The 13,592-nt window shown below is 38.0% G+C and overlaps 2 protein-coding genes across 2 annotated transcripts in view; both read right to left on the bottom strand.

Annotated features, from left to right (window-relative positions):
* LOC139144412 (uncharacterized) overlaps positions 1–13,592 on the bottom strand; it is a 111,684-nt gene that overhangs the window by 47,246 nt on the left and 50,846 nt on the right. Inside the window, exons 9-11 of the mRNA XM_070715114.1 lie at positions 4,022–4,147; positions 1,991–2,102; positions 156–241 (exon numbers count right to left, since the gene is read on the bottom strand). Coding sequence (XP_070571215.1) covers positions 156–241; positions 1,991–2,102; positions 4,022–4,147 — 324 coding nt within the window. The remainder of the gene's footprint in view (positions 1–155; positions 242–1,990; positions 2,103–4,021; positions 4,148–13,592) is intronic.
* LOC139143180 (uncharacterized) overlaps positions 4,534–13,592 on the bottom strand; it is a 59,917-nt gene continuing 50,858 nt past the window's right edge. Inside the window, exons 2-8 of the mRNA XM_070713312.1 lie at positions 8,784–8,878; positions 8,453–8,638; positions 8,070–8,138; positions 7,356–7,476; positions 6,370–6,543; positions 4,813–4,878; positions 4,534–4,577 (exon numbers count right to left, since the gene is read on the bottom strand). Coding sequence (XP_070569413.1) covers positions 4,534–4,577; positions 4,813–4,878; positions 6,370–6,543; positions 7,356–7,476; positions 8,070–8,138; positions 8,453–8,638; positions 8,784–8,873 — 750 coding nt within the window. The 5' untranslated portion in view covers positions 8,874–8,878. The remainder of the gene's footprint in view (positions 4,578–4,812; positions 4,879–6,369; positions 6,544–7,355; positions 7,477–8,069; positions 8,139–8,452; positions 8,639–8,783; positions 8,879–13,592) is intronic.

Raw genomic sequence — 13,592 nt, 5'->3', positions numbered from 1 at the left:
AACAATAAGAAAATCAAAAAATGAATATTTAATATCCCCCTAGCTTTTAAAATGTCTACCCAGGCTGTAGGCCAGACAAAAATGCAAAATGTTGAGATTCCCAAACCCTGTTCTCCAATTATACAGAAAAAAACGACAACACGAGAATCGCTTACCTCAGTATCTCCTCCTCAGGTCCCCAAAAGAGTTTGACCAATTCAGCCAGCATGCGGTAAGGGTGGCAGTATACCAGCAAGGTTGCCTAGAATGTGGAAATGCACACCGGTATGAGAGGAAACCTATAAAAGCTATGTAACTGCAGAGTGACCCTCCAAGACTTTAAATGACATATTTAATCTGATCTGCATTATGAATGTATGCTTGAGTAAGAATACAAAACAAGGATACATAAACTTAGTACGAGTGTGGATTTCGAAGCTGATTAATTTTGCGAACAAAATAGGATGTATTCATATTCTCGGATAATTTTTAGGTAAAAAGTCATTGTTTAATTCAAACTTCTTCCAGGGCAAAATTTTTAAAGCAACTGGCACTTGATGTGATTATAAGCGCTGAATCCAGGAAATCACCGAAGTGCAGATATCATTCCTCTAAATACGTCGATAGAGAAATATTCAGTTTGTCACGTGTTCTGTAATATTGGAAATTTGGAAACATAATTCCAAAAATGTTTTTAAATATCATAAAGTCATCATAGTCATGTATGTCCAATAGTATTCACAATACAAGCCATATATAATTGCCAAAGAATGGTTTATTCCGAGAAATATTGTAGTAAATATCTAAATGGAAGACCAATATTAAATGGTGAGCCTTTTAACATTGTCGCCAATAACTACAAGCATACGTACCACTGAGATAAGGAGTGCCGTTACGTCTATGAAATACAAACCAACCGAAGAGGTAACATCCGGGCAGCTGTATCTAAAATGTAAAATATTGATATAGTCGTCACTCAAGACAATATTTGAAAGAATACTACAAGGTGAAAATAACTATATTAAGCAGAGCAAGACAATCTGTACGTGTTTGGAAACAATCATACAACATTTTTAAAAGTTATAAATGTACCATGCGCAAGATTGTATGCTCTTACCTGTTCTGATCGCGATGGGTATGTAACTCTCCAATCTGGCACGCAAAAACTACAAAAGGTATCACCCAGCCACAAACGATGTAAAAGACTCTGAAAAAGTAGGTAACAATCTTTGTACGATTGTGCAAACATAGTCGGGGTCAACAAATAAAATGGGAATAAACCTTCGCTAAAAGTTCACTCTATGATACAATAGCAATTAGAAATTGTTTTAAACCAGACCCGAGACGGGGCCTTGTCACATTGTTACTTGGATTATCTGGGAACACAGAAGGGCGCCCAAGTGGACTTATGGAGAAAGCACGCCAACAGACTTCGAATTCTCATGCCAAGGAGAGATCTATTTTTGACGTTCAAGTAATACAAGATTTAGCTTGATATTCCGCGGCTATACGTACTGTAATTTCATAAAAGGCTGCTTGAAAGTTTTTGAGAGAGACGTTTATCTATAAAAGTGGAAAAAACATGGGAGAGATGCAGATTTTTGATCACCTAGCTCGTGTACTTCGATACAAGTAGTACTTGAGACGAATGAAAAACTGAAGACCAAGGTTCATCATCCAGAAAGCATTGCTGAGCAGTACAACACGACCAAAGGACGCCCTCAAACCACACGATTTCTGCAACAAAGAGAAATGTAAAATATTGCATTTTGTTGAATTAATGGATAAGGTTATGACAGGTTTCCCGTAACACAGAAACGCACAGATATTCCTGCACTGGGCCTCTCGACTGAAAGAATTATAAACGTTAATCACAATTCTACAGGTCCTGCGGCAAATAAGGACATGTATTGTCAATGTCGATAGCTTTCAATAACACACATTACGCGGTATTCGTACACAACAGGTGTTTCTTACGACAGATAATGAGTATCGAGTTCAATAAATGTACCTCATCCTTTATGCCGTCAGGATTGGAGAGAACATCAACGGCAACCAGTGTCGGGAAGAAAGCAAACGACAGAATCGCCTGTGCCAGTACCACATAGAAGTCCGATGTCAGCCTGTGTACAGAGCATAACGACTTTTATAAGACATAAGAGAGAAATTATAGTACAGAGTAAATTTTCATTACAGTGACATTTTAAGGCGGGAAACATTGAACTAGAAGAATGTGAAACACCAGAAGTACAAGCAAACATTGCTACTTTGGCTGCCATTTCTTGAAGTTAATCATCACAGAATCTTTTCTTATCATGAGACCCAGCCTTCATGAGTGACATGTTGGAGACTTCAGTGTGTCTGGTTACTTATATCATCTCATACCTTTAATAGCGAAAACTATTTATGTATGCAGTGAAAATGTTCAACCAATGAAAACCATCATTTGTTATAAGTCAAACATTGTAGCCTAGAATCTGAAGAATTGCTATGAAGAAAGATACAGAACACTAGTATAGAGACACCTTGTTATCAATTGATTAAAATTCTTCCAACAATAAATGATAAGCGAGAACTATTACAGTTACACTTTCATGTAGAGCACTGTGCCTCTTCATTACAAAGAATACAAGCAAAATTGCGAAATGAAAATGACGTATCATTTATAAGGGATGATTAAAGTCACTTCAAATGGGGCAGTCCCGTCTGCGGCTGTACGTTTGGAAACCTTATACGTCCAACCTATCCCAACATCCTGTGTACATCCCAAACATTTTAAAATGGCCGCTGTAGCGAAACTGGTGACAGCGGCTGAGGCATGTGAAAGAAGGAGCAAACAGCCAATCAAAGTTTATTAGGCAAACTCTTGGTGAACTTTATGTGAACCAGTTGAGCTATGAACATTCTGCTGAAATTGCTTCTCAATTGATCGATATTCATCACCAACATCTGGTAAAAGGCTATGTTTATCAACAAAAATGTCATGCAGCTGCAGATGGGACGGGGCTCTCATTTAACATGATACACATCTTGAAATAATTACAATAAATGTCAGGGTAAACAAATTCAATTTTGATTTGCAAAGGGATTACCTAAAAATTTGCTTACGTTTGAAATCCAAACTTTCCTCGTTTACCTACAGTAAAAATTACATTACGATATCCTCAGACTAAAACTGATATACATAAATTTTCTGCATGTTTCTTAGTGGTACCATAAGCTTTATACCAGCTAAAGTTAGCTAGCCGAATTTGAGAGGCGTCGTGACCCATCAAAAGCAATTTGCTCAAAGCTGTAATGTCTAGTATACTTTCACTTGATATTCCAAGTTAAAATTTTAATTTAAGTTGTCTCTTCGAAAAGAAAGAATACATATTCTGAGAGGGCGCTACTTCATATTGTTGGGAAAGGTGTTATTTAGTACATATCGAAAAATGACGGGAGTTGACTGAACTTTCTGTCATGTGTGCAACTCTCTTGGATAATGTATTGTAAGTACTTACCTAGCAATGCACACAGCGAATAAACTTATTGTGACAAATAGCAACGACAAGATGCAGGACACTGTCAATATCGGCACAGCAGCAGCTTCAGAAAATGGCTGCGATAAAAAGGACATTCATTTGATTTCTCAGAAACAATTAAAGAGGTTAGAAAAACGTAAACGGATGGGGGTTTGGATGGTAAGTGTTACTAACAGATTTGATCAGCAATCTGCAGATATGGTTTTCATTAAAAGTTTTCATCTAAGAGCACAATATTACCTTCATTGATATCAGTAATCGGATAGGAGGGTTTGTTGATCACATATCAATTCTTCCAGTATTGTATCAAACGAGTGAGTAGATTGATTACAGAATTTAGAAATATGTCTTTGTGCTAGAACAGTGCTGAACATTTTGCCCCGGAAAAATAAGAAAAGTTTTGTAACGTTCGATAAATGCAAAAATTTAGTCTTTTTAAATAGCTGCTACTGACATTAACAAGTCTTCCAATTTTTTCAGACGAGGTTTGTACTCATCGTGCACAAATACATACACACCTTCGGTTCCCTTCCATTATCATGATGACGGCAAAAGTACCAAGGCGGTTACACTCGCATTCCACGTAGTCTAAGATGTCGCGTTTGCCACTGTGAGTTACTTTGCAGCCGCTGGTACTCCATATTCTGCATGTATAAAAAGACGAATGTGGTGTCGTCTGCGTTTGGATGTAAGCTATTCACCCTCCAAATCTCGTTTGTTTTTCTTTGTCGTCACATATATTTGGCTAGCAGCCGCGCGTCTGTACACCCTAAGCATGACTTGTTATCGCTTCAAATAAACGACAAAAAAATCCATATTTTCGGAAAAAAATGCATTCTCTCAGCAATCGTCACAAAGCAACTTGTTCCTGTTAAAATCGTGCAAAGGTGAACATTGACGCGGTCAGGAAAGTAGCCACGTCGTTCGCGAAATTCTAGCTGAGGGCATTTAGCTATATTTGAAATTAAGGCTTAAAATTGGGTTATAATAAATTTTAGGGAATAAATTCCATAGCTCATGTTACCCATGGTCAGTTCCTGGTTTCATAAGCGAGCATCTTGGAGCATATCCTTCCTGAAAAGAGGAGACATAAGTCAAGAAGTCTTCCTTCATTCAATACAAGTAATTGCCCATAAATATATCGGTGTATGGCATTAAAAGTTTATTGAATTCTTTATTAGGTGATGTAAACATAACATGTCTTGCATAGGTAAAGCTAAAACGAACTTACTTCTTTTTCAAAGAATCTCATATGAACATCTAAATCAATAACTCCTTCCTGTTTTGGATAGACTGACACTGATATTACCGGTGTGTTTACTCTCTTGTTTCTCTTGACAGCCGTCACGGATTTCACCCAATACTGCCTGGTGACCTAGAGGTCGAGATGTCAGTTAACAAGGACGAAATAAAAACAGAGGGACGAGAGATGCCGATCACCAACGCGATGCTTTATCGCCATGACTACAGGACTTGGTAACAACTCGTAAGGTAAGGAGAGACGTTAATCTGAACACTTGACTGTTCACTGCCCATTATAAGTTGTTCAGTCATTAAGGCATAACCCTTCACCTCCACATTATGATCGGTATTGGGGTCAAATGTAAGAGTTAGAGACCATTCGTTTTTTACGGGGAGAGGGGTCGGTGGAACTTAACTACAAAGGAAATGCAAAAAGCGACCCCTCCAAATTAAAGCTCTAAAATTTGACCCCCAATCGGTTTTGTAAAAGTCACCCCCTGATTTCCATCGACCCCCCTTGTAAAACGCGAATGCTCCCTTAACATGTGCAATTCATAGATATCTCTAGAAATGCTTTAGGCAGAAAGTGAAGGGGCTAGACAAGCTTCAATGAGTTTAGACTGAAAGATCCGTCTCTCGTGGACGCTCCCTACGGACCCTTCCTGGAGCGTAGAGAGCGCCCACAAGCGACGGATTTTCCAGTCGACAATGAGTTAGGCTGTTGAATATTTAATACGTTTAGCATAAATTATCATTTCATGCATCAAAAAAGCGTCTGTACATCCTCATCATCAACACTATTACTCTGTTATGACGTCACTGGATTGGTAAATGCGGGGTCGAAAATACAGTACATTGCATTGCATATTGCTGATCATGCTCACATACCATATTCTCATAGGCATATTACAAACCTCGTTGATATGAAGTCCGTCGGTAAAATGTCTTCTTCATTGCTATAGATGTAGGATATTACAGCGAGTGGCCTATCTGTACGTTGACAGTAAAATGAATGTTATCAGATACCCCACAAGTTCGAGTACAAAACACGTCACATTGGTCAATATCGAAATAAAATTATCCATTATGAGAAATCAATTAGACGGTAAAAACCTTTCTGAACCCAAATGAATATTTTACAACTGTCAGAGTAAAAGAATTATTTCCGTCACCGTTTCTTGAACTAAGCTTTAAACTTTTGCAGTTTGCCATTATTTTCGTACTGAGCTAGAAATTATTTCTATCATGGCGATTATTGCCAATTTACATAGCAGCGAACGATAGTGAGCGTTTTCCGATGTTTGATGAAAATACATTTGTAATGCCTGTGTATGTATGTATGTATGTATGTATGTATGTATGTATGTATGTATGTATGTATGTATGTATATGTATGTATGTATGTATGTATGTATGTATGTATGTATGCATGTAATACATAAAGAAAGACAGACAGACAGAGGACAGACAGACAGACATACATACATACATACATACATACATACATACATACATACATACATACATACATACATACATACATACATACATACATACATACATACATACATATGTACATACGTACGTATACAAATGCGTGCAATTATTCTCTTAGCAAACTTACCTTCGGACCTAGCAGAACGTAGCTTTTCTAGTGTCTCTTGAGGCAGATAAACATAGCTGTTCGAGGCTACTGTACTGTTCCATTGTATAGACCGTCGTCGCCGAGCTGGCTGTTCTATTCTACTTGACCCGACAACCAGGTTACTGTTCGGCTCGAAGAAGATTCCGTTGATATCTGCCGTAGTGACAATCAGAGAAATACAAATGATAAGTTCCGGACATACTGTCATGTGGCGTGGTCGAGTGGTAGTTTGGATCGTGATCGTCCAAGTACGTATATTATTCGTGGTTGTCGGTGCTAGTCTGGTTGCTCGTACACCAAGGCTTAGGGTCTGGTAATAACGCAAATACAGGTGGGTGGTACACCATGGTGGCCTTTACTAGTTTATCATGACACTTCTACATGATTACAATGTCTAGAAAGGTCGGCTGTTACAAAGACGTGGTCCACCACAGTCAAACAGACTGGGCTTCTCACTGAAGTTAGTACGTCGAAGTCTCAGAGCGTCTACATCTCAGTGTCTATATTAAGCGAAGAAGTGCGTACAAGTGTGTAGCAAAGGAGTGTCTGTCTGTCTAAAGTAAATCGTCTCAAAATCTGCATATTGTCAAGACTTTAGTATGCATGTATCACGAGGAAGGTCGCTCCAATCTAAAATAATGTCAAACAGGCTGAAGCAATCTGTCGTCATTTCTGAGCAGTTGTTAAAAACAATACATTTCACTAAAGGAGGGTGAACGATTACTTCAAAAGGTCCGGTAATTAAGGGGAGCTCATTCTCAAGATGCATCACGTGTAGGGGTTACTATCGGTCAGATTCATCGTCAGTCATTAGAATTAAATTCAAAAGACAAATTCTAAGCAATCAAAGAGCGATAACATAATACAATACAAGAGTATTCGATATGTAAATACAGGATGACCAGGTAAAGAAGCGGCACATCATTTGGTACTTCATACGTACTTTATTAATTCATTGAACTTACCAAGTATACCGCAGGACGAGGCAACTTCCCGTCCCGACCGTATCATAAAATCGTATACAGTCTTGCCGAGTGATTCAAGGGCAGTAAATAATGTAACTACGCCTTTATCTGGCCCAAGCGTCTTCAGAAGAGAAAAGGAGTAGGCAAGAACAAATTATTTCTCAATAACAATGCATCCTTATATGACAGAGCTAACTCTTTCACATAAACATACCTTAAGGTAAGATACGCTTCGGGGACAGATATTGGGACTCTCAAATTTTAACAATTCTTTTCTGATGTACCACTTGTGTACACTCATTTTAAAGCGCTTTGAGTAATACGACTTTTCATCGCCGTGGTGCTGTGAAGTCAAAAAATTATTTTCCCTATTCAGTTAACACAGGGATGGCAGCCATTTTGAAATTCAAATATTGGTAAATGGCAGGCAAACTGTTTCACTAGTACCAAACTTTGCACGGTGACCCCTGATTTCTATTCTTGATCTGGTAGATATGAGTCTGGATGAAAGTTTCTCAGAGAGAAGTTTGAATAAAAGCTTAAGTCTTTCATTTTCAAGGGGCGTAATAACTTAATAACGAAGCAACAACAGACATTGAAATAAGACAGACATGACAAATCAACCATCACCACTTCATATGGAATATAGTTTTAAGAAAAGTCTTCATTCGCCTTATATGGCCCTTTATAAAGAAGGAAAAGATAAACCTTTACCTGGTGAATTTCTTTCCACAGCTGTTCGTGATCTTTGGCTAGGAGTCGGCAAACATCTTCCGTGAAAAGCTGTGAAGTAGAAATTGGTTGACGTTCAGTACCTAAAAAGTGTACCGAGATTGCTTTCGAACTAAAAATTTCCCGTGAGCATTGACATAACGAACAAACAATGGTAGTACTAGTGAAAATTCATTTCATGACACTTAGTCCTAGAACACGAACTAGAGGCTGAATGTGAACTTGATATTGCATATATGAAAATGTGCCAATGTACGTGCATTATCCCTTCTTACTTGTAAATAAACGAACTTGCAATTTTTGAGGCCTTGCAAACTATATAACAAAAGCAGAGATCAATCTTCTGACGTCGTTGGTCTATTTACCTCGATGTACATTTTTATGTCGTTCAAGTTCACGTCCTCGAAGAAGGAAACTGTAACTGCCAAGTGCACCAACATTTCAGACATGAGCAACATATCACCCGCGTAGATGGCGTTGTATGACGTCAAGGACTGACCACGGGATTCCATAATAGCCACTGCATCGCCTACATCGCTCGCTCGTGTAACCTACAGTTAAACAGTCGAAACATGTGATTGCTTGTTTGTATAGTTGGATCTGCTTTTTGTGTTTGTTCATACTTGTTTTGACATACTTATTTTCATATAGCTTGTATAATCCGTTTGTGAGGGAAAGAAAATTTAATGGACGAACCTTTTCCGCCAAATCCACAAGTTCCCTTGTCTTGCATTCAATCGTGTCAGGATCGTTCCATTCACCCTCGGCGTCACAGAATCGCCTCATTAACCCTGGAAGTAAACAGAGCTAATCCTTGAAAATGAACACTACCAAGCGAAAACAAATAATACAAACGTCTTGAAGAGATGTCTTGTTACAGATTGTTGAGAAGGGATATTGCTATCTGTCGTTATCGTCAGCTACAGGTCGACCGTGACGTCATCAAAACCAGCTTCAAATTTCCTATTAGAGGTAAGGTGAGATACCTTGTTTTTGGTTCGTCACTACAGCTCACAATTATGTAGCCGATATTAGCATAAGTAAAACAGAATGTATCTGTATAAATTCTCATGGGATTGCTTGTGTACTTGTCGTGTAGACAAGCCATATACTATATTCTTAAATGAAGTCTATTCTTTATGTTGAGTATTTCAGGGAATTTTAGGAATCATCTCAGATTGATGAAACAAAAGATACAAATATGTAGAAAGTTGCATCTGATCGATGCGGCCTTAAGGAGACGAAAGGGGAAAATAAAAGTCTGAAACGTAAGTAAAGTTTGGGCAGTGCAGTGGTGAGAGCGCGGAATACATCAGATCAGAGGTACATCGGCATTTGCTACCTACCCAATGTATCGCCGGAACAAGGAATCCATGAAGAAAAGTGGTTTACTAGTGTTCTTTCCCATAGTCCATCGTCACTTTTCGAACAGTATTTACCTCCAATGCCTGTTCGTGACATGAGAGATTTCACATGTAAAAGCGGAATGACACTTTCCGTGAGCTCCATTTGAAAATAGGTAAGAAAATCATTTACAATAAAATTTCACTCGTTTGTCATCAATAAAACTGGACATGTTTAGATGGCTTTCGCTAATTTATTGAGTCCAGCCTTGTTAAGTTCAAAAATGCCTTAGCTTATACATCTGAATAAAAAGCCAAGCACGGATCTGAAGAAACAAGCGGAGCACATTTATCATGGGAAATCGGGATTTTACAATTTTATGTTTTATGTACAATAGTATGAGGGAAAGTTCAATGTAACTCAGTTTTTACTGTCACGCACTTTCATCCTCCACGCCGTCATTTGCCGATAAACCTCTCTGTGGTACACACTGACCACCCTCTTCTCTGTATCCATCACGACACACGCACTGGTAGCTGCCGATTGTATTGCGACATTTGTAATTAAAGCCACAACGGTGTTGGTCATTTTCACACTCGTCGATGTCTGGCAATAAAATACAAACATTAGAGGCATAGACATCGAATATCTGTAACATTAACCTTTTCACCTCTTTCTACCTTTATACGGGCCAACACTCTTAATTGAAAACAACTTGGATGGGCTAGACAATTTTGATGAAAAGATTAAGGCTGCGTTCACAAATACCTGGGGGGGGGAAGGAATGTGGAAAATGGCGAATTAAAATCTTTTTTTTAGATCTCAGTCAATACCAAAAAAATGGAAATCTCACATGATCAAAGCTTTTCAAGTCCCCCCACTATTGTATGGCAAATCATTTATTAAATCAACAATATTAAACTAAAATTTTGATTTTTTTTAAAATTGTTTTTTGCTAGTTATATCAACTTCAATCTGTTGCTTTACACCCTATCGTGATGAAATATCAAGTAATCAGCTTATCAACACAGCCTGTATGCCTGTATCTGTTTTGTACACTTACATTGCTAGCAGTTGCATTTCAGCCCAGCCATAAAGCCAGCTTGGCTCTGTCGTTGGATAATGTATTCGTTGCAAAGTCTACCAATCAGAGTTATTAAAACTACAGATTTCCTAACCATCTACAATCTGCAATCTGTTATTTCAGTCAGCGTTTAATTTTCTCTGTTGTTTTGTTAAAGGGTGATTATGGCAGATTACAGCTTGTTCTGTGTTAAAATTACATGTTCTTTACGAAAATACTACTCACAAACCATGCTGAAACGCCGATGTGTTCACCCTGTGGAACACAGCCAGTACGATATGTTTATTTTCATTTGCATCGGTGACATGTGAAAGGGACTCTAGCGGCAATTTGTTATGATGTTTTCCTACATTCTGTGTGTAAACAGTTTATAGTTTTACTCCCTAAGTACACGTTTTTGGCTTGTAGACAGTTGGTATTATATTCACTAGCACTGGTCTGGACTATAATTCAAATGTTAAAATAAAAATAGGGGGCTATACAGCTAGAGCAGTGATGAGGCGAATGCTTGATGTTTCGATACATGCTATAAGGTGTTGAGAGAGTAACTATGGTTTATGAACAAAGCAAATGTATAGAAGATTTGGTTTATAAAACAAAACAGTTGTATGGAAGATATTCTTTCAATTCAATTTTGAACAATTGTCAAATTTATTTCTATAAAGGCCCAGTTAACAAGCGGCATATTTTGTGTTCTGGTGAGCCAAAGTTTAGGAAAAAGTAACACTATACCATAATTGACCAACACAAAAATGTTTTTATTACGTTACAGCTTCTGTCTCAGAGTAATTTTAAATGTTTCATAGTGGTCCCTGTTTTGTTTATGCCACTTCTTCCAAGATCACTATTTTTTTCACAAGGAATGACTCAATGTGTCAATACAAAATTTGCTTACACAGGAAACAACACGAAATAATTCACTGCTATGATGCCCTGACACAGCCCTGTGAGACAGGTCTGTAGGAGCAAAGAGGGTACACGAGTCATTATAAACAGAGCTTCATACACTGCTGTGAGCATATTCATGCTGTATATACAGTGCTCTGTATCAAGCGTGTATGGCAGGGCCTGGGATCGTACAATTTAGTTTTTGTAACACCTGTAGCACATGACTATATGGAGAACTTTCATGACATGACATGACAGTAGTCTGACGATTTTGCTTGTCTTGTACCCATATGAATGCATTGCTGTAAGAGATAAAAAAACAGGTCAGGGAAACAGTCATCTGTGGGTTTCTTGTTGTGTATATTGGGCACGCTGATCTTTGTTAGATAGAAGGTTGCTGACACAAATCTTGCATTTTAACCACATATATTGAGATAATAAAAAAGTGGCTGTTCTATCACTCTCACTCTCATTATCGTTCCAGTGGTTTATACTGGGGCAGTGCTGTATAAATTGATAATGTTGGCAGTATTTTTGTTCAGTATATCAACTCCAGAGCTTCTTGTTCTACTCGCTGTAGCATCTTGAACTACCCAGTCTTCAGCTTGCCAACACAGCTACAGCCTCTGTATGTGTACTGTGCATTTGTGTCGTTGAATATATGAATTTAAGTCTGGACTCTGATTCAATCATAAACATTAGTATATACATACACAGGATTCGTTGGCAAGCTGAATAATGTGGGTGTTTCAGCATACTGTAGAGTTGGGATAGCCCGGTAGACTAACAGTGTCGATACATAAAATTGAAATACTGAAAAAAATTGACAATTGTAGCTTCTGGACCTTGTTACAAGATTTATTGTGTTTTTTTTCACATGGAAATTCAAGTGCATTCATACTATTTTAATTTTTTTTCATAATAATAACAGTTATAAAATGTTGAAAATGATTCAAGAATTTTGTTTAATTATTATTAACATTGGAGCCACTGGACGATATTGAAATGTTATGTTTTTAACTTTTTATTGAATTACCCTCCAAACTGTTTAATCTAAACATATGAAAAAATAGGAATTCCTATACCCAATATACATTTTTCATCCACCAGCCCAGAACTTCGAGTCCCCCTTAAAGTCCGACCCTCCCCTGTCAAGTATTAGTGAACGCAGCCTAAGATGGAATTATTTGTTGCGACGGAATACTTCAACCAGACAAAAATTGGAATAATGTTGCCAGTCTTACCAATACAACGTTTGTACGGGATAACATTGGTTTCATCGGTACAAACGCTAATAGATGGAGAGGCAATTTCAGTCCCGTTCGGACAGACAAATAACACTCTGCTGCCATGGTTTACACGTAACAACGTGCCTCGTCTTAAGCGTGTGGCGTTGAGAGTACAAGATCCGTCGGTCTGGTGTAGGCTACCGACGCCAGTGGAATAACCGCTGACTTTTGTCGGCGTGGACACGGAAGTTGACAGACGGGGCATCGATGACAAGGTAGATGATTGCCTATCCTCGTATCGAGACGTGGTTGAATCTACCAATGGCCCTACGATCAGAAAACAGAAGAGTAGTTTTGTTTCGCTCTCTGTGGGACTGTGCGCACAAGCAAGATAGTTTAGTAAATGAATCATATGACTCAATACATACATTGTTCGGGCTGTCTTCTTTTAAAATTGTCATCATACTTTTTAATCTTAATATTCCTTAAAAATTGCATATCGTGTTCAAAATAAGCAGTAACATCTGCCATCAGACATACTTATGACGTCTAGTATTAATGATGGACCAACTGAAGTCAGAAGGAAAGTACGAAGATTGTTTTGGGCAGTATAGTTCTTAATCAACATATTTTAAGGAGCTTTTTGAGATCCCGGAAAGGTACTTTTTTCTTCTTTCAAATACCCTGAATATTTTGTCAAGGTGTCACTGTCTACCGTTTATTTGTTTCTTAACTTTTTCCGATCCATCACAGGATGTCAAAGGTCAACTCCCTTTTTACATGTATTTACAGGTTTAGGTCCAAGTTTTGCTCTTATCTTTCTCAATAGAAATTGAAAAGAGGTCTGGCCTCCTCGGAGTTCGACCTTTTTGAGTAGTACATTACAGTTTTTACAGATTTGATGTCTTTATGCAAAGTACATGCAGATATAAGCTATTCGAAATCTTACTATTATAATTC

Source organism: Ptychodera flava, chromosome 11 (genome assembly GCF_041260155.1).
Source record: "Ptychodera flava strain L36383 chromosome 11, AS_Pfla_20210202, whole genome shotgun sequence".
Classification (NCBI taxonomy): Eukaryota; Metazoa; Hemichordata; class Enteropneusta; family Ptychoderidae; genus Ptychodera; species Ptychodera flava.
This window is presented reverse-complemented; position numbering and strand designations above follow the sequence as displayed.